The sequence below is a fragment of the Pezoporus flaviventris genome, unplaced genomic scaffold (assembly GCF_033815535.1).
Source record: "Pezoporus flaviventris isolate CSIRO_AGI_PZ_B2104156 unplaced genomic scaffold, CSIRO_AGI_Pfla_v1 ptg000007l, whole genome shotgun sequence".
NCBI lineage: Eukaryota > Metazoa > Chordata > Aves > Psittaciformes > Psittacidae > Pezoporus > Pezoporus flaviventris.
In genome coordinates this window covers 53417467-53442399 of record NW_026892555.1, presented here as the reverse complement: position 1 = coordinate 53442399, position 24933 = coordinate 53417467, and the positions used below count along the sequence as shown (strand labels likewise).

Below are 24933 nucleotides of genomic sequence, written 5' to 3'. Positions count from 1 at the left end.
TTCCAGTATCTGAAGGGGGCCTATAAGCATGCTCAGGAGGGACTCTTTGTTAGGGACTGTAGTGATAGGACAAGGGGTAATGAGTTAAAACTTAAACAGGGGAAGTTTAGATTGGATATAAGGAGGAAGTTCTTTACTGTGATGGTGGTGAGGCACTGGAATGGGCTGCGCAAGGAACTTGTGAATGTGCCATCCCTGGCAGTGTTCAAGGCCAGGTTGGACAAAGCCTTGGGTGACATGGTTTAGTGTGAGGTGTCCCTGCCCATGGCAGGGGGGTTGGAACTTGATGACCTTAAGGTCCTTTCCAACCCTAACTATTCTATGATTCTATGTGTTTTATCCACTGCATTTACTGTAACATGGTGTGACGCATGAGTGCCAAACCATCTCACTCCATCAAAGTGCTCTTTGAGACCACCTGGCTTTCCAAAAGGAACTACTCCCTGCCATTAGTGGGGACAATGTCCTGCAGAAGAGCTTTAACTTGCATCTAGCAGAAGGTGACTGAAAATACATGGGCCCGAAAAATAAACAACCAGAAATAAAAGCTGATTTTGAGATATTCTCATTCACTGGTAAGATGTGGAAACTGATATAGAACATACACTAAGGTACATGAAAGCCACAACTCTTTAATAAGGAACCATCAGAGAAGCTGAGAATTTACTTCAGCATGAACCAGAAAGAATGTTTATCATCATGAAAATGCTAGACCAGCATATGTCTTTTTCAGACATTTCACCAGAAGATCTTTCAAAGGCTGAGCTTGAAGTTAACCACCTTTCTGTGGCGTTAAAAAAAAAAAAAAAAAAGGAAAAACACCACCACAAACAAAAAACAAACCCAAACAAACATCCAAGCTGCCTTTGAAATAAAACTCACACAAAGTTTTCTTTTCAACTTTACTTCCAATTTACAAAATTGCAAAGATAGCATTAACCATTTCAATTATGCTATGGGACAAGTCATGGCATTCTTAGCTACAGAATCCTGCTTCATTCAGTGCAAAGCAAATGGTGAATGAGGAACCAGTCAAGGGGATAGAGCATGGTACCCTGGTAAACTGCTGAAGCTGGCTGAAACTGGCATGAAGTCATTTGATACAACCAACATGCTATTACAGTTTTCATTAAGGAAGAGGAACTGCAGCCTTTCTTTACCACAGAAAGGTTTGCTTCACTGAACATTTGATGGCATAGCAAGGCAGAGACAAGTGCCTTCATATCCAGTGGCACTATTCTTTACACCTGAACTAGCATGCAACTGAGCTGTTCCAGAATAAAGCTTTGAGTGCTACCACGGAAGTCATCTGGCACTTCAGCGATACTGATGCAGGTCTTCCACTCTAGCTGCAGTCAGGTCACAGCTTCTTTTCCTACGCATCCACCAGACAGTCATTCAAATTCTGCCTAAAGATATTCCACATTTATGGACAAGTCCCTGAACTTCCTTCATAACTCCTCTGGTCTTTTAAGAGCAACCAACATACCCTGAAGTTAAAATAGTAAGAAACCAGGTCTGCAGTTTGGTTATTTCTGAATTACTGATATGGTTTATGCAACACTGACCTCAGCTTAGACTAGATCCCACACAATTTATTAGTTCAGGCACAGACACACAGATCAGGCCACAGATACAAAACAAATCCTGAGCAACAGAATAGATGTGGGATCTAAACTAGTAAGATAATATTGCATCATGTTTTGAATGCAATTTGAATCCCAGTTTGTCCCAGTCACAGAATGCAAGATTTCCAATCTCCATTGTTATCAAGTCCACTGATAACATGTTCAGTATCTTATACAGCTCACATATATTTGTGAAGTGTAGTTTTTATAGTCATATACATTTTCTAAGGAAAAATGGCAGTCCTAATAATTATACAGAAGCTCTATATTAAAAAGTCTACCACTAAATAAACAATTTTATCACCAGATAGCATGGCGATAAAAGAGGTGGTACACCAAAGCAGTAAGTATTATGATGAACTTGACCATACAAAAAATCCTGGTAACATCCAATTCATTAACTAGTAGCCTGCTTCAGACTTCGGGTAAATCAGATTACTGACAGCACGAACAAACTGTTTCTTCATTATTTTTTTTTTCCCCAGGCACTCTTGTCATGCATAAGCAGCAAGGGATAAGGGACAATGCTTGCCCCCATAGGAATACAACTGTTTATCTGTCTAGGCTCAGAGACCTTTGCTTGTTGCAGTAAGAGACTCCCACTGTTCTTGCATATTATACTCTTGCTTCCAAAGCAAGATGGAGACTTTTCAGTTTGTAATATCTGTAGTAGCAATGCAGCCTGATAACCTTTACAACATAGGGCAGTTTTCTCAACATGGCATGCTGCTGCCAAAACACCCTCTACAAAATTGCATCTCATGGTTACCTGAAGGTTATGAACAGTTGCTACAAGTCATCATTCTTCACTGGACTAGAAATAGGACATCACAGCCAGGAAAAGCAGGAACAGCATACTTTCAAGACTTGGAAAACTTATGTTGTCATGACAGGGGACTTGTCTGACAAGCATCTGAGGCCCAGATCATTAAGCTGGCAGTGGGACACAAAAACAGTACCAGAAGGCTCAGTTTGTTCTTCAGTTCAGCCGAGTTCTCGCGTCTTGGACGCATGGCCATCAGAGGAGGCCATACAGCTGCAGCATTACCACTAAGTTTTCTCACTCTCAAAGAGTATTTGAAAAGCAGTTTTCAGAAATTCTAGTAAATATTAACATAGTAATTTGGGCACTTGTCCTGGGTTCAGCAGTAGCAGTCATTTTTCTCCTTCGTGGTAGCTGGTGCAGTGCTGTGTTTCGACTTCCAGCCTGGGAACAGTGCTGGTGATACCGATGTTTTCAGTTGTTGCTAAGTGATGTTTACCCTGACCAAGGACTTCGTGAGGCTCATGCTCTGCCAGGGAGGAGGGGAAGCCAGGAGGAAGCAGAGACGGGGCGCCTGACCCAGGCTAGCCAAAGAGGTATTCCATACCACAGCACGTCATGCCCGGGGTGGGGGGTAACTGGGAGTTACCCGGAAGGACACGGGCTTCCGGGTGGGACTCGTTTCTTGGCCGGTGGTATCGTATTCTCTTCCCTTGTTATTTTCTCTTATCATTGTTGTCATTGGTGGTAGCAGTGGTGATTTGTGTTGTACATTGGTTGCCAGACTGTTCTTGTCTCAACCCGTGGGAGTTGCAGAGAAGGGGAAAGCCCTGGCGGGGGGGGGGGGGGTGTCTCAATTGCTCTCAGCCCGGCACCACTCACTGGGAGTGAGTGAACAAGCTGTCTGGCTAGGGTTTAAACCACAACAGCACCAAAGGTAGTAGCTTTTTGTACCAGCTCTAAAATAATTCTGGAAGTATACCAGACTCTAGACATTTAAAGTAATTAAAATTCAGATGATGTGCAAGTTTGACCATGTGCCACTTCTACCTAGATTTTCCATCTGTACAACAGGAAACCTATCTATGGTTCACTCCTTAGAAAAATTCACACAAGATATTAAAGACTCCTGCATACAGTGCAAGAATTACTCCACATTAAAGAAATGAAGATGTCAGGCAACATTTCTTATTCAGTTGCTGTTACTTATTCTATATTGTATATACAGTAAGGTAGGCATGGATCTATGAGGATTGAGAAAGGAAGCAAAATCATGCAATCAAAGACAACATAATGCATGTCGATATAAAGCATATATACCAAAGCTTGAACAGATAGCCTTCATGCTGGAAATGTCGAACCTTTGCACATGTATTTGACAGTTTAACTACAGTTAAAATCAAACCCTACTGATTGTTGTAGTCCAGTCTTTCTCATGATTTTCATTATATGACACAATTGAGCTGATTTTATTAGGTTTTAACCCCATAGCCTGAAGTGTTCCACGATGAATACCCATGGACATTCACAATCAGAAAGGAAAATAAAGCAAATAAATGTTTCTGTCAATATTGTAAAGTAGCATGCTGTTCTGAAATACATGTTAATTTTATTAGCATCCTGCTGTTGAGCCAGGGGTTGCATTTCATGAACTCCATGAAATAAACTGCATTTTCAATTTTATGTCGGAATAAAAACTCCCTTAAAGAAAAGGGATGTTTTAGAGGAATGAATTATCACTATCACTTGTATCAAGTGACTGAACTAGATACAAAGTGACAAAAATAACACTAAACCAATAGTCAACAATATTCTTGAAGAAACTGGTATATTCAGAGTATGTAACGTAACACTTTTGTGTGTAAGTCTTCCACAATGCTGACCATGTGGCTCCACTTAAAGTATTTGTAAGACAAAATTTCCCAGTAATTTGGAAGCACTTCTCATCACATGTACCATATTCAAGCTGAAAAATGAGACATTCAAAGACAGCATTAAGGAAAATAATTTTTGCCACGCCTCTGGGTCTCTGCTCCCTCTTCCAGCTCAAGCAGTAAATTCCAGACTGATGACACTGCAGAGTAAAGTTCACATCTGGGACTCCTGCAGCAACAGGAAGACTCACTACGTTTTCAATGGAAGTATGCGTTTCGTATACTTGCCCATTACACTGACTTACATCTTTACATAATGCAGCAAAATCAGTAATGCAACTGCTCCTGTATTTAAAGTTACTTCTCCTCCTCCACAGCTTTTGCTTACAATCTATTCTGGATGATCTTTTTAAAAAGAAAATGCACGTTTCCTCCACAGGAAGGGTCCCTGTGTAGAGCTAATTAAACTGCTAGAAGACCTGGCTCCAGCAAAAGCAGAACACCCACAGAGGAACGGCTACCCTCTGAAATGTTAAATACATGGTCAATCATGTATGGGGGTCAAGAAGGCTTTTCAAGCCATCTGGTGCTCTGAAAAAATGTATACACCTGAGAAGGAGGAAAAAAAAAAAAAAGACTGTGATGACAGGGTGGTGCACTCAAGTATTGTGTAAATTTAATTGTTAGTGTGCATTTAGGAGTTAAAGAACAAGAATACCCCAGTGTGTTCACAGAGACTTAATTCTTCACTCATGTACGTATCAATAAAGGATTACAAAGGTAAGAACTCTATGTTGTTAAAGAACTAGAGTAAGAGTTGACTTTCAACATGTAACATACACAATAATTCTGACAATAAGCAGTTTTTCTAACAGATATTAACTTTCCTAACTGCTACCAAATAAAAAAGCCACCAAAAAGCTGACCCAAAATAAAAATCTACCAAGTGCTTGGATTTAAGAGCTTTACATTTTGATTTGGGCTCTTTTATGGTAAAGATGATTTCAAAACCCAAGTGATGGGCAATTTCTCAGCCATAAAGAAGGTAAAAAGTAACAGGAATCAGCCTATTTTCACAGTGGTCATAAGAGTCCAGGCAACTACATATAAATCCTAACACATCACTGAAGACACTTGCGGCTACAGACAGTAGTAAGTAAAAGTAGGCAACAAAACCAACATACTGGGATTTTTTTTCCCATCCTGCTCTAGTCTGTAGTATCAGTAAATATTCAATTGGCTTAATCTTTCATCTTTTCAGCTTGTTGAAAGTAACAATTTAAATAAGTAATGTGTCTCTTTTTAAAGAAAATGAGAGGGAAGCAGACAGTCTGAACCACCTTAAAAGTAGGCTATGGAGATGGAACAGACCAAACTTTTCTAGACCATGCTAGACAAAAACATGGACAATCAGCCTCATTGTTAAAGGAAAATATTAATTCAGAAATGCCAGGCTATTTTTTACCTTAAAATAGTAACTGCAAATAATGCTCTGTGTGTCAAACAAGTAATTATTTAAACAGAGATTCCTGCCCTCTTTCTTCACAAGTTGATCTAACCAGTTCCTCCTTTAACACTTAAAAAATTCCTTATAGGAAGGATCCAAGCACGTCCTGCACATCACCACAGATAATGGCATAAAGAATGTCAATTAAATTTACTGTTACTCTGAGAAATAACTTCAGGGCATCAGAAAATAAAGCTTTTCAGGTATGAGATACCATTATTTACATTACACACAGTCTGAGAAAAATCACATTTTCTGATCACACGACTGAATCTACCACCTCAGGTCAATGAATCAGTAATAAGTCACTTGATTAACTAAAAATAAATTATTTGAGGGATAGCGATAGAAAACAGTTCATTAAGTTAAATGCTTATGTCAATATAAGACATTTGATATTCTAAATAAGCATCACATGTATGCCTGTTGTTATTCTGCAAATGATCAATACAATACATTTTAAGTGGATCAGGAATCAGCTAATAGAGTTTAAGAACTAATTGTTAATCATCAACTAGATGCAGTATTGCTAGTAAGGTTCTCAAAGAATCAGTAAACTTTTAGTCACTGATTAATACTACTGTGAATAATGTTAGCTTATCAAAAGACTGAAGTGTGGATGAGCAATAATTTTGGAGAACAGTAGCTCTCTGATAAACATGGTACACTAAAATAATACTCTTCAATAAGCCACTGCAAGGTTGTATCTCTAGAAGCAGCAGAAGCAGAGTACAAAAGTTTTCATAGTCCTGTTTCAGAAAGACTTGGATATATAGCACCTCTGAAATGTTTGATGAACCAAATCGAAAAATAAGACCAATACTCCATCCAGAAGACAAACACAAACAAAGCCACCAATAGAAGCCAGGATTGCCCACTTCTGAAAAAGAGCAATAGGTGAAGAGTACAGTTAGCTTTTAAGGAGTATTTTCCAGCCTGTTTTCTTTCAGAAAATGGAATAACTATGAGTTTCAGCCAAGCTAGAGAACAAGCACAGTATGAGTTCCAACCAAGTAGAAGCTGTAGCTGGTGAGTGGGGCAGAGCATGTGTCCTATTCAGAACTGAAATTAGGTTACAAACAGTACCACTGCTTGAACCCTTTAGATGAGTATTACCTTAGCAATACTCATGTTAAAATTCAATGAGCTTATTTAGAGAATATTTGGGAAATAAAGTAATTTCTTGGTTACATAGATAGTCAAAAGGAAAAATCTTATTGGTCACTTCTGGACTTTCAGTCTACTTACTCATAAATTCCTTAAATGTGCTCCATTGTCTGGTTGCTTACTTAATGCTGATGAAGCAGCTACAAATAGTAAAGTCTTTACCAGTCCAACTTTGGAGAGAACTGCATTAGGGGATAAAAGACTGAACTCAAAAGATACTGTAATTGTTTGGTACTTAGTACCTTCAAATTTATTTTTCTAGCAAGGATTAAGACAGATTAATTCATTTTTTTTTTTTTTACACATCATAAAAACAGCCAGTTAAAGTAAGTTTCTAATTATTCTTTTACTAGAGCTACCAGGATACAGAATACATAGGGGAAAAATAATGACAGATATTCTTTAAAAAGTACTTAAGTCTTTAAATAAGTTTATTTGACCTACGAAGAAACACAAAGTGAGGTTTTACAGGGAGGCTTTGGATTACCTTTAAAAAGGGAGTCAAAGGAGGGAGGAAAAAACCCAAACAAAAAATAGAAGAAAACTTTGGCTCCCACACTCTTCCAGCCATTTTTAATCTCACAGACATACTGCCATTAAGAAAACGTTACATTTTAGTGGCAGTCAACATAATAGGAAATTATATTGTTTAGGCTTAAAAGGTTATGAATGTTTTACCCTGTACCCTATGTACATGTACTAGAACCCTTCAGGTGCCGGAGAGCCTTAGCAGGCTCTGCCACTTTCCACACACACCATCAAGTGCACAAGACCCCAAATTTATTAAGGTGAATGGCCTCCCCCAAAAGTAGAATCAGGTATTTATACATACGTGCTGCTAAGCATTGTATGAGGAAGCAGACCAAGTGTGAAACATCTGCTCATTCTTGTTCAGAGCACCAGACCCCTGTTTTCTTTTTCTGAAACTGCTGGACCAGGAGCACTAGCAGTGGCACTGGGGGTAGCATTAAATAGCATGAAAGACAGTCTCACCTCACCCCTGCCCAACATCCTAATCCTTTTGTAACACAGTCATCTGAAAGGCTGTTTGACCTTTTACTGCATTGCTGTAACTTTTCATCCCATCTTAAAAAGTGACTGTTCAGTCTCTGGGAGACAGATTCCAAGTCTGTGAATCCCTTTTAATTAGACAAGGACTATTGCAAAACAGCCTTTGGAGAGGATTACTCTTCAGGTTATCCTTTCTACATCAAATTATAAGCAACTTCAAGTATCAAGGAACTAGTTTCTCTTTTTCAGCTTTCCTGTGAAGCAGTTTTCCTGCCACCTCTGGCAGTTCAAAGACATAGTTGACATACACCTGGAGACAGAATCCACTGACAGAAGAGTCCTGCATATTGCAAGCCAAACACCACTGTAGGCATTTTTGTTCTCCCCTCCTCCGCTGGGTCAACATCCTTACCTCTCTGTAAGAGTTAAAAGGAGTGAACAGGTGCTTCCTTAAACATTACTGTAGTTTCCCCACTTAAAAACAAGCAAACAACCCGAAAGAAACTACACAACAACTATACTGTTCTAATAATAACCAAGTTGGAAAGACACTACTGAACAAACAAGCACATGAATCCAGACACTACATCGAGTAGAATAAGATAAGCTGAAAGACTACCAACAGAATTTGGAACAGCTGCCTTATGCACCCTGAGTATACCAGAAACTCATGAATGCATCAGATGGATTGCTATGACTCCTGATGACAGCAAGACATCAGCAAGCACCAAATCAAGCACAACTCTACTGCCTCTGTAAGTCTTCCACTAAGACAAATTTAAGGCTTGAGCACTGAAGAATCACAAGTGTGTGACTGTTAAAAATATTCTTATATGTAAGAATAAAAATGTATTTACTAAAATGAACAATGCATGGCAGTTATTTACATGCAAACTGCTATCCAGTCTTTCTCCAAGTGCCAAAAGCTTGTGTTCCATTCCCAGGGCTATTTCCTCATAGGGAAAATCTAGATCAATATGAACTTGAAGTTCAGTTCCGTTAAACAAACCAAAGTAATGACATGAATGAAGGATGGTTAGTTGTTTTTTGTGCTTCCCCCTCTCCCCACCAAATGCTGAGAAAACACTCTATAAAGAATTTGAGATGTGTTTTTCTGTCAGAACATTAAATCAAAGGAAGATCATCTACTCAATCAGAACCAGAATTACAGCCCTGTAGTTCCCATTTGCTTTCTGCCATAGAACTATTTTCCAGGGATAAAAGCAAAACAGTTTGAACAGCTACAGTTCTGCATTATGACATGCTCATGAGCTGGTAGACCCAACAGCTAAAAGGATCTGAAACTCATCGTAAGTTATATCCAGTCCTTAACGCAGTTCTCCTGCTTGCTTATACATGAATATGTTGCATGGCAGCACACAACAGTAGTATTCTTGTTCTATAATACAAGGTTCTTAAGCACAGCTGCGACAAAAAAAAAATTTTCTTTGTTCAGTTTTTAATATTAGATGATCAAATGACTGGGGAAAACCCAGACATGCTACAAAACAAATACCTTCCACATCATCTTGCCATTTAGAAAAGAAACAAGATTTTGGTTTTTTTTTAACTAAAAAGAACCAAACTCTTTAAACATAACCTGCAAAGGTGTGAACTGGTTATTTTTGCATATGTCCTTTATACAAATCATTATATTCTTTTGCAACTTAGTTTTATAGTTTATATATGAACACAAAGAAAAAAACAAACCCAAGTTTTCTTTGCAAAGGCTGGCAAGTGTTTGCAATGCTTTAGATAAGACATTAGGAAAAAAATTCTTTACTGTGAGGGTGGTGAGACACTGGAACAGGTTGCCCAGAGAAGCTGTGGCTGCTCCATCCCTGTAAATGTGCAAGGCCAGGCTGAACGAGGCTTTAAGTAACTTGATCTAGTGGAAGTGTCCCTGCTGATGACATGGGGGATTGGAACGAGATGATCTTTAATGTGCCGTCCAACTCTAACCCCTTTATCTTGTTCATATCTCTCCTAAAAAGTCAATTAGACAATTACAGCAAGCTCAGAGCAGGCTGATAACTCCAGAAGTCTATTTTTAATTCATGTATTCAGTGAGCCAGAGGATTTAATAAACAAATAAATAAAGAAAAATCTTGTTGCAGAATCCATTAGACTGGCCCTGTTCCTACATAGCTTTAAACCTATTATATACAACAGGATAGAATCCAACCACATACTCTTGAAGGCTGGTTTAACTCACCTAAACTCCTCCATGTGATCTACTGCCTTCTATGGGAATTTCTGTGGTCATGCATGTACACATACAGACATGTGTGTATTTATCTGAAAAAGTATTGTCTAGAATAGCAAACTATTCTTCAATCAACATGAAATGAATTCAGGCATGTGAAATAAGAATCAGTGCTGTCACTAAAAAAAAAACAACCAAACCAGCAACTTGGTTCTGTTGTAGCTTAGTCCACCACACGTGAGGAGTTCAGGAAAATAAAGATGATTACTAAGAAGGCACTGCCTAACACCACACTGCATTTTGCATTTGCTTCAAGATCCAGAGTGACTAATTTTCCATAATTAAGAAAACTGTAGCATAACAGAGTTGGTAATGCCTCCAGCCACATTCATGACAGTTTTCAATAGAAGGCTGATTTGCTTAACATTAAATTACACTTGCACAGAAGAGTAAGGATCCATGATGATCCACACTTTTGGCAGTTTAACATAGCCTTCATTCTTCATGATGGAAGAATAAAACTCTTTACATCCATTCTAATGCATATATGACAAATTAAATGGAGAGTATACTACACGTATATAAAAGTATGCATTTTCCGGTAATTAAATAAGAGTGATTGGGAGTAGGGAAAGGATACCCAGAGAGAGAGAGCACTCAACTTATTTTCAGGGGTTTATTACAAATGTTTTTCAGCCTGCTTCTTATCTCCACTGCATGCACTAACCCAAACCACAGAAGGAACGTTCTTTTCTTCAGCTTCTGAAGACCAACTAGACAATTTGCTCGAACTGATTGCTGAGAGCTTCCTTTTTGCCCTTCCTAGGAATGAAAGTTGTCTTAAAAGAAAGTGGAAGACTTCCCAGTTATTTTTGTTATTTTAAATACTCCAGGAGGGGAGAGCTTTCTACTTTCACATAGCTTTATAAACTCAAAAATGCATGCTGTTCCCACATAATATAAATTCTTAGCTGAAATAAAGGTAACAGCATTTAAAATATGACCTGAATTTGCCTTACTACAGTAATGGTATTTGGGGAAAGAATAATTTATTAGTCTTGAAACCTAACATGACTTTAAATATAAGATTGTAGAGTTATAAATTCCACTTAAGTTTAAAAACAAACAAATGTAAAATACCAGATTATGAGGAACCAATTCAAGTTTGACTTCAAAGAGATCTTATCAGTTCAGATCTTCCACTACAAGTGATTGATGCTATGCCTTATGTTACGAACATTAACAGGAGGTTTTTCTTGGGGCTTTTTGATCCTTTGCATGTGAACACAGAAAATGAAATAATATGTATTTTCTTAAATACTCTTTATCTTGTCCAGTCCCAAACTACATATCCTTCCCTTCTTCATACAGCTTATCTAGAGAGGTTTTAAGTCCTTAAACTTGTATTCAATAGTCATGTGCAGACAAACCATGAGAAGGAGTTTCACATATACAGTGCTACAGGGATAATATGAAATACCACTAGTCATTATACTTAACATGCTTATCCACGTTTTGGAAAAGGCGTAAGTATGATGTGCACAGGCCAGTTATGAAGCTGCACTTCTCCAAGACCCTGCACTCTGGGGATTTAAAAAAAGCCAACAAATCACCCAGCCTTATTGAATTTATCTCAATCAAAAGAAAACAACTAAAATATTAAAAAAAACTAAACCAGTTGTGTCAGACAGTTGTAAGTAATTGCACAGCAAGACAAAGCTTCTGCCCATAAAGTGAAAGATTTCTTGATGACTGCAGCACAACAAATACCTCCCAGGGCTAAACAACCATGCAAGGCTGCAAGTCTAAACCATAACTAGATGATTTTAACTGGCTACAAAAGGCTGTTTTTATTAAGAACACGCTAAGTAATAACTAATGACGTACATTTTTCATCTCTAAAAATAGATCTGCATCTTCAGTGAAACACAGCCTTAGATTTCTTTTGGACTGTGGCACCAGTCAATGGGCTGAGTAACATCTGCTCCATGCTTTTACTAATCTGCTCAACACATCAATTGTCTAGGCATTACAAAATATCTAAACCACACAAAATTTAAGAAAACACTGCAAAGTCAAGACTTCCCCAATGCAAAATGGTAACTCTTCTACTGGTGGGCAAGCGACAGCTCTGTTATCTTACTTGCACCATTTTGTTTCTCTACTATTATTCAGAAGTCTGTGGAGGGGAACCCTTTCCATCTCATTCAATAAAAGCAAATCTTTTCTAGAACAGGCAGCAAATAAGTTAAACTTGGTAAGCACAGAGAGAGGCAAGTTTCCCTCACAGCTCAGCCAGGATGCTGGATTAAAAAGAAGAAAGTTTTTTGAAAATTAACTCAACTTTCTAAGCTCAAATGGTACCTGACCTGAAAAGTAAATTGAAGAAAGCCAGGACTTTAGAGGAAAAAAAACCAAAATCCAACAAAACAAACCAACCAACCAACCAAACAAGTAAAAGGCAACACAAACCAAAACACCCACACAAAACCCCAGTATTTCCCCACATTTGTATAGTTCCACTGTGTCAAAGATGCTAAAATGGGAGAAGAAATAATCCCACAATATAACTATTACTCACACAGTTATCTTGGAGATTGAAAAAAAAAATATGTTACAATTCAATTAAGGACTGCCAAAGGTCTGGCAAGGTAAGAAATATGGGTTGTGACATTGGGCAGTGGAAACAAATGAACATGGGAACAAAGTTTCAAACTGTATGTCTTATAAACCTGGGGGATAGAGGTGATGACACAGGGAAAGGGAAAACGTTCAAATCCAAAGTTTAACAAGCTCTTTAAAATTTCGGCAGTCAAGAAGTTACAGTGGCAATGGGAACTTAAAATTACAAAGAAGTTACTATCATAGCTTGCTTAATTAAGCACTATGTTACAAAAAGCATTTGTGGAATACATGCTGATATACAAAGCTTGCCTAATAACCCAGAGTTCATATTGCCTAAGTAACAGCTGCAGAACTGACCCTTGTACAGCAGCTAGAGCCTCCCAGCAGTGCTGTGCTTAGCATTTAAGAAAAAAATGCCACTTTTTTGTTCTAGCCCATGCTAAGTGATTAAAAAATAAGCAAAATTAATCAAAGAATGGAAATCAACTAAACCAGCTAATTATGGGCTAAATGCAATTAGTAATCTACAGAATAAAGAAAAATGTTGTATTTCAGGGATTGCTTTCAGTACACTTTAAAAAGACTACCAACATTAAGAATTCCAACATGTCCTGATGACTTCTGTCTACTGGTTTGCTCATCTGCAAGGAGTGTGTAGAGCACTTCATATGATGCCATAACTTACAACAAAAGCAGAAGAGCATTTCAAAAGACATGTGAATGTCTCTTGCAAAGGATTACGGATTATAAACCCCATTTATTTTATGACATTGGTCAGTACTTGGAGCCCATTATTTCAAAGTCCTGAAAATATCTGTTCCTACCAATGATATATCCATTATGTACATGCTAGAACTACCTGGTTGTAAGGATCCTAAAACGTTAAGGATCAGCACAAACCAACAGTTTTTTTTTTTGTAAAGAGAAAACAGGCATATATAGGATGCAACAAGAGCATCCAACTGTGGAACACAAACAATGATATCCAGCTCTGTTATGGATATTAGGTGGAAGATCATCTTTGTGGTAACAGAAAAGCACTCTAAGAACACACTCTTACACAGGTACAGGAGAAGTATCAGCACATCCAGCTAAACTAAATTCAGGTATTTATCAATCAGCATGAGTTCAAACTATATAAAAGTTAAAGTTATTTTTAAATAAGATTTATTCGGTTTAATTGTAAAACTTAAAACTGGTTTTGGGATGATAAACTTGAGGGTTTGCTGAGGCAGCATATATAAATAACAGACTGCAACTGCAGTCTAAAATCCACTGTCAGAGCAGAAACCTCTCTTGCAATACAGGTTAATTCTGACAAGAGTCAACAGGTGTGTAGTTAAAAAAAAGAAACTGTAGTAAAGCATTACTTTTGTTATACACCTACCACTTCAGAACTCCCCTTGCTTGACAAGGCATCTATGTGTTTGATTTCTATTAATTCAGGGAAGCAGTGTTTCTTTGTATGTTTTATACACTTCTGTACATAAACACATCTAAATTTCACTATCAAGTCAAAACTTAAGTATTGTGCAAGCAGCTATAGTACCTTTAAAATGAAAAAAAAAACCAACAAAAAAACACAAACAAACAAGCAAACAAAAAACATTACTATCTCCATTTTCCCTTCCTCAATCCCTGCATCATTACTTTCAGTTTCTGTTGAACAGGAAAGCTTTTACTTCTAACACTTTCAGTTTCAGTTTAGCAGGGAAGTGCAAAAGAATGAGTTCTGCTTGAGAAAGTCATCCAAAATTAGGACAGCAAGCAGGAGTCAGGGGAAATGGAACAAAAGAGGAGCTAGATGATACTACAAGACAATAGCTAAGAAAAAAAAAAAAATCTGCCTATGTCTTACTTCAACATTACATAAGCCTTGATTATACCACAGTGGTTAGCACTTTGTCTAAAGCCAGTCTGCCTTTACCTCACTTGCTCCCAAAACAGTTTAAAATATGAGCCTGGAAATGAGAATTGGAATTGCTTCTATAAAGTGATTTGTAATGTTTGTACAGTTTCTAGGAAATCAGCAGCTAAACAGTCTTGTAGACAAGTGTTTGCAGCTCTCCGGAAATAAAATATGAAAAAAAAAAAAAGGAAAAGAAAAGACCAAAAAAACAAGACAGAAACCAAAGGTACAAGACTCTGACCAAGCCCTGCAAATCAGTGCAATAAATACATATGCCTAAAAAAGTCTTCATCTTGAGGTTAGCAAAAGCATCCTAAGAATTTGGTGCAGATTAACATTTTCGCTTGTAAAAATAAAATGAAAAAAGAAAAAAAGGAACTCAGATAATACAGGGCACAATAATAATCACCTCAAGGTTTCAAGCCCTTTCTGTCTAAAATAGACATTAAAAAGAAAAAGACAATTGTAGTGGAAAGCTTCCATTTTATGTGGGTTCATCTTCAAGAACAAACAAACCCAAACCAGTGCACCAGCAAAGCTCCCTCATCTCAGTTATAGCCACCTGAGACAGATCCACTTACTTATGTGGGAGGACACTTAGCAGACACACCCCTTTTCACAATTACGGGTTATGACATTAAGTGTTTCCAAATGTAGGTTACAGGGGAGCTTCAAAACATCATGTGCAGCACGAGACATTAGTTTGGGGAAAGCTGTGACAGGCAAGAACATGTTCTTCGAGAGCTATTTTACAACATACACTAAAACAAGCCTTTGAGACTTCATAATATTTTGGGAACTTAAATGCAGAGCTCATCAAGCTGACTGTTTTCATTTGACATAACGAAAGAATGGGTATGCTTCTAGAGAAAGGTTGCTTTCAAACATATATAGAAGCTTCTCTTCTAATATACTACTTATTTTGAGACTCTAGAGATTATTAGTGTTCTGATACTAGCCCATGTATTTGCATACCTTTTTGCTATCTAGCAGTAGCTCCTTAAAATATACATTTCATTTTCCTCTAAGATTTTGATAACATCCTCTTAACTTGCCCCAGTTCATGTACAAGACATACAAGGGCAAACCAAAACGAAGCTATTATTTACAAGCTTGCATTTAAAAAGAAACAAAGCCCACACCAACACTGTTGCTCAACTTTGTTTATTCTGTGATGTCTTTCTGCTGTCCCCGAATTCACCATTTCCCCTCTGCTATGTATTTCCTCCATGTTGAACTACAAGAATATTCCTCCTCTCTCTAGCAAAGGTACATTTTTTAGGTTCGCTCCACCAGGAAAACCTTGGGGACAGGGATATTTGCCACTAGAAATGCTGTAAAATATCAAGCTGATAATATTCTTTATTCTAAGACCTTTGTATACATCATGAGTCTCTTCCTCTGTGCAAGACTGAAAATGATTACCTTATACAAGGCAATTTTCCCTTATCCTTTCTCTGACAAATAAACCCTTCCCCATTCTAAATATTCTCCTCTTATCTAGGGCAGCATTTCCACTTCTTTGCAAACAGAAGCATGAAGCACCTGCAGCTCTCCCAAGATCCAAATCAAACATTTATGTCAGGCCCTGATCTGCCAGAGCTGAAACAATAATCCAGCATTTCCTCGCTGCGATATGGAGATCAAGAGAGCATTTTCTGATTGTGACACAGATTTACTTCAAAATTCAACACAGAGTCTTGAGAGTGTTGAGTTTCTTTCAGAGGGCCAAGAGTTGGAGATGGTTTATTTTTCAAATTGCATTGTTTCTGAACAGGTGTTTAATGCTCTAGTTTACTATGACAACCACCCATGTTACAGATTACACGCAGTATCTTTCACGATCCTTTTGTTCAAGCAGCTACATTGCTCTCTAGATGAAGGCCACCAACCTGTATCTTTGCCTTCTCGTAGCCATACTGGTCACAACATACTTTCAGAGGCTACAGGAAGAAAAACATTTTAAAAATACACTTTTTAAAATGAATATTTAAAATTCTAGAGGTAAATAACGTAACAGTTAAGTATCAGAAGAAATATTTTACAAAGAGTATTATTAATTCCATGGAGTAGGAATTGCATCTTCTTTCCTTTCACTGGTTGTACTGGTATCCTACATAAGAGCCTACTGGAATCTTACGGGATATAAAAAAGCCCATGACTTGTTGTTTTAGAATTAGAGCACTACAATTCTGGCAAACATTGCTTATACCTTTTGTGCATTGCTGTATTTCTCCTCCCCTCATCCACCAACAGGAATGAAGGAATCCAATAACATGGAAACACAGTTTTACAAAGACAGACATAAGACTACCCAACATCTGTGGTGCACATAGATAACCACCAAAAATCCATGCATATCACACAACTTTACAAGAAAATGCAAAGCAAGCTAACACAAAAGCAAATCAGCATTTCCATGCTAACAGAAAAGCGAGATTTATGGCAACTGCTAAGAGGCCAAATAAGCCCTCTGCTTAGATCATAAAAAAAAAAAAAACAAAACAACAAAACACAACCCTGCAGTATGACTGTTCTGTTTCCTGCAGGAAATGAGATGCTTGTATTAGATACCCCTGTGGTTTTCATACTGTAAATGTATCAGCTGGTACAAATCCTCTGGAGAGGACTATTAACTAATGCTTAGAAAGAGCAGTGGCAACAGCAGACCGCATATAGCACCTCAGAGAGGAGGGGACAAAAGCTGACAAGTCACCCCTGGAAAAAAAAATTTGAGGGCCAACAGCTGAAGAATACATCCTGTAGTAAAGGCGATGTCTGCGAGGAACATGCATACCAACACCCGCTTATTTCCCCTTACACCACTCACTGCTTCTCTAAATAAGGAGCCTACTGCTCATCAGCACTCCTCTCATTTAGGAGCCACAAGCCCATACTACCGCTCCTCATTAAACCACCCCTAGCTACACACGGTAGTCATCCACGAGCTATGCACATCTCACGCATAGCCATTTTTCCTCCTTTCTGCTGCAGTTTTTCCATTATGTTTCCCAGCTGCTCTGGCACTAAGACTAGACCTCGCCGAGGCAGCCCCCCTTGACGGGGCAGGGCTCCTTTCCTCCGGCAGACCCCTCTGCTCCTCCATCAGCATCGCTCCCTCCCGGCGGCCTGGGTGGAGCCGCTCTCCCTCGCAGGACAAGCGCCGACCGTGTTCCCTCCATTGCAAAACGACTGCCAGGACCAGAAAGGGGGAGGAGGGAAGGGGGGGGGGGGGGGAAGGGAAGAAAAAGGTGTAAACCTGTCTGGGGGAGAGCCCAGGCACGGAGACGGGAGGGCAGGGCTGGGGGGAGGGAGGGAGAGCAGGGGGCAGCGGGGAGACAAAGGAGGGATGGAGGGCGCCCAAGGAAAACGGGGGAAGCCGGGGAGGGGGCGCTGCCGGGGAGCCCCGCGGGCACCTGCCCGCCCAGGCAGACGCCTCGCACACGCAGATCCCTGCACATACACACACACGTACCCAGCAGCAGCAGGCGGTGCGTCTGCTTGTACTCCCGTTTCTGCTCCTTGAGCGCCCGGTCGATGCTCTTACTGACTTTCCTCGCCTCCTTCTCCGCCTCCCGCTCCTCTAGGCGCAGCTTCTCCCAGGTTCTCTGCAGCGCCGGCGGCTGGTGCAGCGCCTGCTGCCGCGCCGCCTTCCCCGCGCCGCCGGGGCCGCCGGCTTTGGGCAGCGGCGGCCGTTCGGGGGTCGCCCCGTTACCGCCGCCGTTCTGCAGTAGCAGCGGCGGCCCGTCCGCCTCCCCGCCGGGCTTACCGCCGGGCCGAAGCGGGGCGCCGAGGGGCTGCGGCTGCGGGGCGGCGTGAGGCTCCGCCGGCGCTTCGGGCTCCGAGGTGGCGCCGGTGCTGGAGATGGAGCCACCGCCGGCGTCGCCGAAGAGCCGCGGGCGCAGACTGTAGCAGAGCCCCATGGCTCGGTGCCCCCGCCGGGGACGGGCTGTGGTGCGGCGGGGTTGGCCTCAGCGCTTCCCGCCGGCCCTACGCGTGGGGCAGGCGGCGGCGGGCTGAGAAGGGGCACCTCGGAGCCCCTCACGGCCCCGCTGGGCCATCTTGCATTTTCCTCCCCGGGAGGCGGCAACGGTTTCTCAGCGCCGATCACCTGACACCGAGCTGCCACCGCCGGGTCCACTTTACCGTAAATACCCCAGCGCCAGCCCACCGCGCAGCACCGGGCGCCGGCGGGGGAAGGGCGGGAGCACGCCGCCCGCGCCGCCACACAGGCGCACACACGTTCGCAGCCGCCCCCCCCCTCCCCTTCAACCGGCTCCGCCATCCCCTCACACCACCCCGCCCGATGCCTGCCCGCCTGCGCCGAGGGGGCGAGGGTCCACCCTCTCCGCGCACAGGCGGGTAGACCCTCGCTGCTTACACCACCCGCCCCTTCGTTTCCTCCCTCATGGAAGGGCCGCTGGGCCGCCTGTGTGAGCCCCGGGAGCTGCAACCCTTCCCTCGGGGATGGGGGGGATACGGCGTGGCCGCCTTCTAAGGGGCGGCCCAGGCCCAAGCCGCTGCCGGCATTGCCAAGGCCGAGGCTTCTGATAATTGAAGGTCCCCCTCAGAATGACAGCGGCCGGTGGGGAGGCCCTGCAAGCCCCGCCGCCATCCTCACAGCTACAGCACGGTGTTCAGCCCCTGTGCACATATGCGGCTTCTCGCCCATAGGCTGACTAACGGTGCCGTGGGAGGAAGGCTTTGGGTGCGACGGGTAGGAGAAAATAATAGGCGGTGTTTGGGTTTGCTCGCGCTGTCAGCGTTGGCAGTAGTAGTAGTGTGGGCTTGTGGAGGGAAGGCTGGTGCTTGGAGTCAGCCCGTTCAAAGCTGGTGGCAGCCCTCCTCATGGGAAATCTTGGACAAATTCAGGCTAGTCAGAATGAGTCTCAAATGTGGCTCCTTCTGCTTTGTCCATCTCCACATTCTTCATCATCTTAGTCCTTTTTTTTCAGGGGCATGTGGCTACTGGATGAAGCAGTGTGTCTCTTAAACCAAAGGTCATGTTGCATGTTCACTATTATGACTGATTTATACCTTGGCATAATTTAGACCCTCTTAGTTCAGTAACATCAACTATGTTCATTATTCAGGCTGGAGAAGAGAAGGCTCCAGAGGGACCTTAGAGCAACCTTCCAGTACCTAAAAGGGGCTGAGAGTAAAGGTGGAGAGGGACTTTTACAAGCATGTGTAGTGACAGGCCAAGGGGCTTTAAACTGAAAGAGAGTACATTTAGATTAGGTATTAGGAAGAAATTCTTTATTATAAAGATGGTGAGACACTGGAACAGGTTAGCTGGAGAAGCTGTGGCTGCCCATCCACATAAATGTTCAAGGCTGGGTTGGGTGGGGTTTTGAGCGACCTGGTCTAGTGGAAGGTGTCTTTATTCTTAAGAATGATCTTTAAGATCCCTTCCAACCCAAACCATTCTAGCATACTATGATTCATGAACTTCTTTATTAATGCAGTGTCTCTTTGGATTTTGTAATAACCCTGTAATATCAGGTCATTGGTTTTGTCTCCTGATTTTCTCCAGTGACCAATAGTATATTAAAAGATACCACTGTGCATGTACTGCTGTATGAAAAAATGGAGGAAGGTCAATTCCTATACTTTTTTCTGAAAAACATGTTATAGCAAATTTGCCACAGTTTTTTTCATTCCTGGATATAAGAAGCAGAATTGTTTTTATGACAGATTTATTTGTGTCAAACAATTTAGCAAATGTCCTCTAAAATACGCATTTGGTAAATGCAGTGAGTTGTGCATTAACATTCACTGGGAAAAAAAAAAAGCACCAACCCAAAACAACACACCACCCTACATTAGCATAAAATAAATAGATGCCTTTTAACTGAAAGCATCAACTGTCTTTGACTGCACCACACAAAGGAAATTTTGCCAGTGAAAATATTAGCAGGATCCGGCACACTGCAGACTTTGCTCTCTTATACCGTTCAAAATGCTTAACAACTATTTTGATAGATGCCTTAGCTCCAAGAAGAGCATCCAATAGCTGTTGCTTCTATTGCGTGTTTTAATACATGATTATATAGTGTCCTGGTTGCAATCTTTTTGCAAAACACATAAGCAGTTACATCACAGCAAAGGATGTTTCACCACTATTGCAGCGGTGCTGTGTCTTTTTTTGTGACTGTTTTTGTGGACCATAAGGGTATAAGATCTGTTAGGTTGTGAATGAAAGATTTCAATTTTCTGCTGAAAACAGAGCAGGAATTTGGATAAGTAGAATCTAAATGTTCAATCTGGACTGAATAGCCAGGATCCTGGGATTAGTGGCTGTACCCTTTTCAGTGTAATTGGATCACAGAGGAGAATTTGCTACTCATCCAACAAAACAGTCAAAACATGAAGAAAAATACCAAAGTAATGGTGAAAAGGAGTTAATATTTGGGGCTGAATGTCAACATGCATATTTAATTTTGTGAAGGTGATTTTTAGAGCATGGTGCATTCAACAGCATTTGCAGAATCATGAGCTCTTTTTCAAGTAGTAAAAGAAATGCTGTAACCTGGAGAAATTCGTTCAGATTAGGTAATAATGTGCTTCTGGGCATGTACATATATACTCAGAGATGAGCAGGCAAGGGGTGATATATTCAGGGTTACAGAGGAGACCTGGCAGAATATGTACTGTAAAATGACATTCTTTGTAAAGAATTTTGAAATATTAGACAATGTAATAACAACCATGAATAGATAGCATCCTTGAAAAACAGGCCACTCAGCCAATCACCGATATAAATTACCTATAAAAATGTCAGACAAAGTAAGTTGGGTCTCCTGAAAGATCTTTTTGTGACCTACAAGAGCAAATTTGGTCTTGAGGGAAAAGTATTCTTAGGTTTTTTTCCTTATGACTTCTAATAAAGAACAGTAAGCAGCCTGTCTTTTTTCTTTCCTCAGAGGAACAGCGGTCATCACTACTTCTGAATGAGCATGGACTGGGATTTTCAAGAATTTAAAGTGAGATGATTGATATAATGCAGTTTTCTGATCTAAATACTCTTTGGAGGATCTTTCATGGAATGTGCAATATTTTCTAAGGTTAGTCATCCAAATCAGAGCTTAATGACTGGCTTAGATTTCAGTAGTACTGATTACTTATGATTTTCATTGTATGGACTGAAGTTAGAATCTTAGACTTGTAGAACAGCCCAAGACTGTTTTATGGGGAAGGGACCCCAGAAGGCATCTTTCGAAAGGTGATTTGGTCCAGCCTTTTGTGGGAAAGGTAGCCTAGATGAGGTTATTCAGCACCTTGTGTAATCGCATCTTTAAAAACTCCAGTGATGGGTGCTCTGTCATGTTCCTGGGGAGATTCTTCTAGTGAATTGATTGCTCTCACTGTAAAAACATTCTTTCTCATATCAAGACAAAACAGGAATACTATGATGAAATCACTCTTGAGCCTTTGCTTCTTCAGGGAGAAGGTCCCTCCTGAGCCTTCTCCAGAGAGAAGAGATCTACCTCCTTCGACATCCTTATGGGGCACGTTCTCTGAACCTTTGATCAAACTTTTGATCATCTCTGTGGCCCTGCTTTGGACCTTCTCCAGTCTGTCCACATCTTTTTTGAGTTTGTGGGGAGAGTTAATTAAAATATATATACAGAGAGAGAATTTGGTCTGAACTAAAGTAGACGCTTTAAACTGTTTTTTGTTTCTTGCATTCAGTGTATAGTTTCACCTCAGAAATAAGTAATTAGAGGCAGTTTCCAGTCGTATGTAGCAGCTGGGTATGTTCACAAGATGGCTTTACTTACTTCAAGGAGTAAGGTATTTATAGAAAGTAAATATATAAATATTATTTCTATGAAGAAGGGTCTTTACTATTTCTTAAAAAGGAGTGAAATTTATGCATTTCTTGAGCACTCTTATGAAAATAATTTGTATTTTTTTTCTGGTTTTATAATAATTTCTATTTATGAATAATTCCCTATACTATGTAGCTTTTTGGGATAGATGCATTGTTCCAAGTTTTAACCAAGAGATGGGTGTTTGTGATCAAACTTAAATGCAGTTAAGTGCAGTTGCCTGGAGGATGTAACTGTGTTGGAATTAAAGAGACCCCAGTTAAATGGACCTGTAAGAAGTTTGATAAGGCAAGAATCTTAAACACAGGGAGAAGCTTTCCTGGGGCTGGATATTTGTCCATCTTCTTGTTTCTCCAGTTAGTTCCTCAGTGAATGGGTTTATCCATATTCTCTCTAGAGTTCTGCCATAATGTTTTTATATATCTTGTCAGAATGTGAATTGAAAAAATGTCATTTCAGAGCCTGCACTGGGATATTTTTTTCTAAATTATTTCGGTGTTTCATCCTCAAGATTTTTCAGGACCTCAGTGATTATTAGGAAAAAATGTTGCAGGGTTTTAGGTGTTTGTGAAAGAGGAAAGTTACATGATAGAAGAAAAAAAAAATCAGAGAACTGTGTGCTGTGACAAACTAGATGTTTGCAAAACTCCTGCTGAGGTTAATTTTCCTCATGGATAAAGGGTCTAGGAGGTACCCAGCTTCCATCAGATCTCTTATCTTCTTTGATAGGCACTTGTCAAAACCCACTTGTTTTCTGTGTGATGAATACTGCTATGTTTGTTCTTAAGGTTTATAATAAACTCTAAACTGTGTTCATATTGTGTCTGTATTGCCTTACTGTAACATTTCTGGGTTATGGGAAAAGGAAAATACTGTTTTATGATATATATTTTTCTCCCTAAAGGCTGAAATCTGTGTTACTGGTAGAAAGCCTACCAGTAGCATAGCTACATCAACAAATCTTCTGTTTGTGAAACGTATGGAGGTTAGATGAGTCTGCTGACATTCTGTGAGTCTCTGGAAGTCCAAAGAATTCCCTTGGTCTTCTCTTTGAGAGATACCTTAAACCTGCTGTGTAGTTTCCTTCCTTGTGATCTGAAAAGCTATGCAAAGGTATAAATATGGTATTTTTTTGCATTGTGTGTGAATGCACTGGCTGCCTTTCCTCTCCAAACTCTTTACAGGACACCCCGGGATCTGTAACTTCTCCATCCTATAGTCTCTTCTTCCCAGCATCATCTCCAGAGCTATGATATCCAGGAATAAAAGTAGCTTCACAATTTACATTGATATTAGCATTTTCTATACTAGTCATTTAGGGAGCCAATTTTAACTGGTAAATCAATGCAGTCACCTACTGCTCACTAGACCTGTGGAAATCTCAGCTATGTGAATCCCATGAATTATTTTAAGCTCATTCTTTAAAGATTCTGTTTTGTTTCACTGATAGATCAGTAAATAAACAAGTAAATTATTTTGGACTGCAGTAAATCCTTCTAGTTTCTATAACATGCCCAGACACAATAAATATAATGCCCCTGTTTTCACAGAACAATTCCAACCTTCACCACAAATTTTATATGCCACTTTTACTTACTGGTTGCTTGAAGCTTCTCAAAAAGTGGGACCAAAATAAGGCTTATAGTGGGAATTCAGCTACAAATGTGATAGTTGTAGAGGAACAGTTATCCAAATCTAATTTTATCAAATCATCTCTCAGTCATCACCATGGTATTTTGTTGCGCCTTGTCATATCTGAGTATGATAGCAATAAAACAATTTAACATTTCTTTATGGAGAGCCTCTTTCTCATAAATGCTGTAAACAATTTGCAGCTCTTTAAAGCAGGATTTTAGTTTGTCACTGATAATAAAAGAATAAAGGATTTAGGTTTATTAAAAGTGCCATTAGTACCACTTGTATTAATGTTGCCTTATACATCCCATTATTAGACTCTCTTTTGCTCTGCTTAAAACCATACAAAATGGGATTTGGGCTATATTTCACCTGCTGAAGTCTATTTTGACCTGAATGGTTTTGTTCATTGTAACTTCCAAAAAGTACCTCAGCCATTTTCACAAAAAGTTTAATGAAAAACATAGTGTTAACAAGTTAAAAAAGTCTTGTCTTTCAGAAGGACTAATAGTTTATCACTATTGCATCAGTCATGATAGATCTTTTTGCTGTAAGAGAGGTGATTACCAGTATATAGAAGACATTTTAAGCAATGTCAGAGTAGACAAGCTTAAGGGAATTTACTGCAAGTACCAAAATAAGATAAAGTAGGTCAGCTTGCTTGAAAAGTAGGCTCTGAGCATATGAAGAAAGAGATTTAAAATACAAATTGTGGGAGAAACCAATTTTATGTGGTACTGTATAAAACAGGGAAGGGTAGGAGCAAAACAAAG

The 24933-nt window shown here is 40.1% G+C and overlaps 1 protein-coding gene and 1 long non-coding RNA gene across 2 annotated transcripts in view; both read right to left on the bottom strand.

The window, feature by feature from the left end:
* GNAL (G protein subunit alpha L) overlaps positions 1-18786 on the bottom strand; it is a 192299-nt gene extending 173513 nt beyond the window's left edge. Inside the window, exon 1 of the mRNA XM_061448841.1 lies at positions 18166-18786. Within this exon, the coding sequence (XP_061304825.1) occupies positions 18166-18613 (448 nt within the window). The 5' untranslated portion in view covers positions 18614-18786. The remainder of the gene's footprint in view (positions 1-18165) is intronic.
* On the bottom strand, positions 15839-18155 carry LOC133266992 (uncharacterized). Its single transcript, XR_009742595.1, has 2 exons — positions 16903-18155; positions 15839-15992 (listed from the first exon to the last, which is right to left on the bottom strand). It is a non-coding gene; the product is annotated as an uncharacterized LOC133266992 (long non-coding RNA).
* Positions 18787-24933: the final 6147 nt, after the last annotated feature.